This window comes from Nematolebias whitei, chromosome 5 (genome assembly GCF_014905685.2).
Source record: "Nematolebias whitei isolate Nwh7 chromosome 5, NemWhi1, whole genome shotgun sequence".
NCBI classification, from domain to species: domain Eukaryota; kingdom Metazoa; phylum Chordata; class Actinopteri; order Cyprinodontiformes; family Rivulidae; genus Nematolebias; species Nematolebias whitei.
Window position 1 is genome coordinate 1,610,808 of NC_056502.1, and position 3,650 is coordinate 1,614,457.

Genomic DNA, 3,650 nt, shown 5'->3' on the forward strand with positions numbered 1-3,650 from the left:
AGTGGACCACTTCCTGTCAGTCACGTCCAGTGGACCACTTCCTGTCACCTCGTTTGTGTGTGCTTCTCACCGAAGACGCTGAGGCTCTCAGTCTGGAAGATGCTCTGCAGAGGAGGGAAGTAGATGACGAGAAGCTGTCCCATGATGGACGCCAGGACAGCGTAACAGAAGGTCCTGTTACTGCAAAGACCCATCTCATGGACCATCTGGGTCTGAGGAGGACACACCAACACTCCTGAAGGTAATGTCCAAACCAAACCTGAAAGCTGTCCCCCCCCAGGTGAGACAGGTGTGTGTGGTTACCTGAGAGCGTGAGCTCAGAGCGTTGAACATGTCGAAGAAGACGAAGCAGGTGAAGGTCATGGTGGTGTCTCGAGGAGTGATGACGTTGTCCTGCAACTGAAAGACACAAACAAACAGTCCATGACCACTTTGTCTCACCGAGTGTCTTCACATCCTCTGAGGCAGGAGCCCAGTCTCAGTCCAGAGTCTCAGACCGGGCCTCTGACTGTGTCCCGGTCCAAGTCTCGGACAGAGTCCTGGTCCGAGTCTTGGCGTCCAGGCGAGTCCTTCATCAGACTCAGGCTCAAAGGTTTCAAAGCGAAGATGAGCACCTCTCTCCAGAAGACAAAGAGCGTCCCGCAGACGATGATGAAGGCGGACACCAGAACTTTGACGATCAGACTGCGGGTGATGATGCTGTCCTTCACGTTCCGAGGAGGCTTCCTGATCACGTCCTGGTCCACAGGCTCCACCCCCAAACTGACAAGAGAAACCAACAGGTGACCTGGAGCAGTTTACCTGCACGTCAGTCTAAAACAAACCTTTATCTTTAAAACCTTTAAACATATTTCAACTTATGTTCAGTGTTTATCTCGGAGTTCAGAGACAATTCTGAGATAAACCAAACTAAAAATATTTTAAAACAGGAACAACTGAAAGAATAAAAACAATATTCACTTTATTGTGTTTCTTAAAAGAGCACAAAGTGTAGACCAGAAAAGTGCAGGTAGAAGCACAAGCTTCTTATACCTTCACCTTGTGATGCAGAAAACATCAAAGCAGCAGAATTGTTCCTATAACTTTCTAAAACATCAAGGAATTCCAGCTAAATCAATAAACTCATTAAATATATATATTTTTAAATCAAACATTATTTTGTTTAACAAATTATTTTTATACATTTTTTTAATTAAAGAGTAAAAACACAAACGTAACTCCTTACAACAACTATTCCACACCTGAATCCGTCTAACTGAAGTTGTTAATATTTGTCCTAAACTTTGGTTTTGAAATAAATCCTTCTCTTACATCAAAGTTGTTCTCTTTCATTTTGAACCACTTCCTTTTACACCTTGGAAGTTTATTTTAGGCTTTGTACATAATCAGTGCTGCTCTGAGTTCTACTAGGCATAAAACTTTAAAATATGCAACGTAAGAAACATGTCATGAGTTGGATGAAAGTAATCAGACCGTTTTCTTCTGGGGCACGGACAGCGGCTCTGTGTTGGTTTTATACCAGTTTCCCCAGAGCTCAACTCAATAACTCATGTATGGAAGTATGAAACAACAGTAGAACATGTAACGTGATTTCTTATTTAGGATATACGGTTTATTATATTCAGTATTGCAATAGTTTTTGACATTTTGGCTTTCACTTTATCAAAATGAGCCTTCCACTAACAAGTATCACCCCAAAAAATCTGATTTCATACACTCGCTCGATTTCCATACTGTTTATCATAAGTTTGACATTATTTATTTCCTTGTTACTAAATATTACAAATTTTGTTTTATTATAATTTAGTGATAATTTATGTTTGTTACACTGTTTTTTTCCATACTTGTAATTCTCCTTCTATTATACAGAGGACCAGAGCAATATAATGTGGTATCATCGGCAAACAAAGTAAATGTTAACTTAGATTCATTGCATATATCATTTATGTAAAGTAAAAAAATCCAACATTTTTCAGTCAGGTCATCTCACATGACCTGACTGAAAAATGTTGGATTGTATACCTGGATTATTGAGCATGGACTTTGTTGTTAAAGTAAAAAAAGTTTAGGACCCAGCACTGAGCCTTGTGGTATTCCACAGGTAACCTCTAATAAACCAGAATTCAGATTATTTGTACATACTGATGTCTTGGATTCAGGTAACTTTTTATCCAAGGATATGCAATGCCTCTAACACCATATGTCTCCAGTTTATGTCGAAGTAATTCCTGATTATATTGTCAAATGCTTTTTTTAAAGTCTATAAACACTCCCACAGTATTTTTATCAGTTGCACTTGCTTATCTTCCACTGATTGCATTACAGCCACTGAAGTTGGCCTTTTGGCTCTAAATCCATACTGACAATCAAATGATGTATATTTTCCATAAAATTATCACATTGTTTCATTAATTTCTACAGTCAAACATATTTTCAACGTTTGTGCACATTAAAGCTGCGTCTATGTATAAAGAAACTCCTCCTCCTTTTCTCTTAAGCCCATTTACAGTAAACATCTCATCTCCTTCCAATTCAACGTCACGCTCTTCATCGTTGTCAAGCCACGCCTCAGATACTGAAATTACACCGAACTTCTCTTTAATTTGAGTCAAGTTTTTGTAAAGACTCCTACTATTAAAGTGGATGTTGGATAACGCACGTTCCATTCTCGCATTATTAATAAACTGCTCATCAGTGTAATACTCCGTTAGTGCTGATGTTGTTATGGAAGTGATTTTCTGGATCAGTAGCATCAAAGTTTTTTAATGTTCTCTATATTCAAAGGTCTTAAAGTGAAGCTCTTCCTGCCTGACTCATCAGCCACTAAGTCCCTAGAAAAACCTACAAATTCATCATTTTCAGTGTCTCTAAATGGGAACCAGTAGTCTTCCTCCTTCTTTCCTTCACAGCCAATATAACAATAAGTTGAACATAACTTGTTAACGTCAGCTTTTAGCTAGCCTTTTGCTACTTTTTACAAGATTTAGCTAGCACTTTGCGTCTGAGCTTCAGCTACTTTTAGCTTGTGGCTCAGTTTCAGTCTCACAGAAAACGCAGCGTCTAGTCTCAAACCGATTCACTGGGATCCAGTAAGAACCTTTAGATGTTTGACTGGTAGACTACATTTCCCATGATGCAGCAGTACCTCTGGGCGGGCGGCCCGTCCATGATGATGTTGATCCACAGGATCTGCATGGCGTTCAGGGGGTTGGGGAAGTTCATCAGCGTTGCCAGGGAGATGAGCGTCAGCGCCGCGATGCTCCTGAACGCCAGCAGGGGGAGTCAGAGGTCAAAGGTCAAACTAAAGAGCTTGTTCAGAAATCGGCTGAAACAGATTCTACACTCACGTGCTCAGCTGGAAACGCACAAAGTTTTTGATGTTGTTGTAAATTCCTTTTCCTTCCTCGATGGCCGACCTGGAAACAAAGATCTGGACCTTAAACCTGGGCAACAATCCGCTCCTTTTCAAAATAAAACTGCAACAATACGCTCTTTTTCAAAATAAAACTGCAACAATACGTTCCTTTTCAAAATAAAACTGCAACAATACGTTCCTTTTCAAAATAAAATTGCAACAATCCACTCATTTTCAAAATAAAACTGCAACAATACGCTCCTTTTCAAAATAAAACTGCAACAATCCGCTCCTT

At 39.9% G+C, this 3,650-nt stretch overlaps 1 protein-coding gene across 1 annotated transcript in view; it reads right to left on the reverse strand.

Annotated features, from left to right (window-relative positions):
• Window positions 1-3,650, reverse strand: part of atp2c1 (ATPase secretory pathway Ca2+ transporting 1) — a 39,462-nt gene that overhangs the window by 3,640 nt on the left and 32,172 nt on the right. The window contains exons 22-26 of the mRNA XM_037676055.1: window positions 3,348-3,416; window positions 3,146-3,262; window positions 615-762; window positions 304-399; window positions 71-212 (exon numbers count right to left, since the gene is read on the reverse strand). Of these exons, the coding sequence (XP_037531983.1) occupies window positions 71-212; window positions 304-399; window positions 615-762; window positions 3,146-3,262; window positions 3,348-3,416 (572 nt within the window). The remainder of the gene's footprint in view (window positions 1-70; window positions 213-303; window positions 400-614; window positions 763-3,145; window positions 3,263-3,347; window positions 3,417-3,650) is intronic.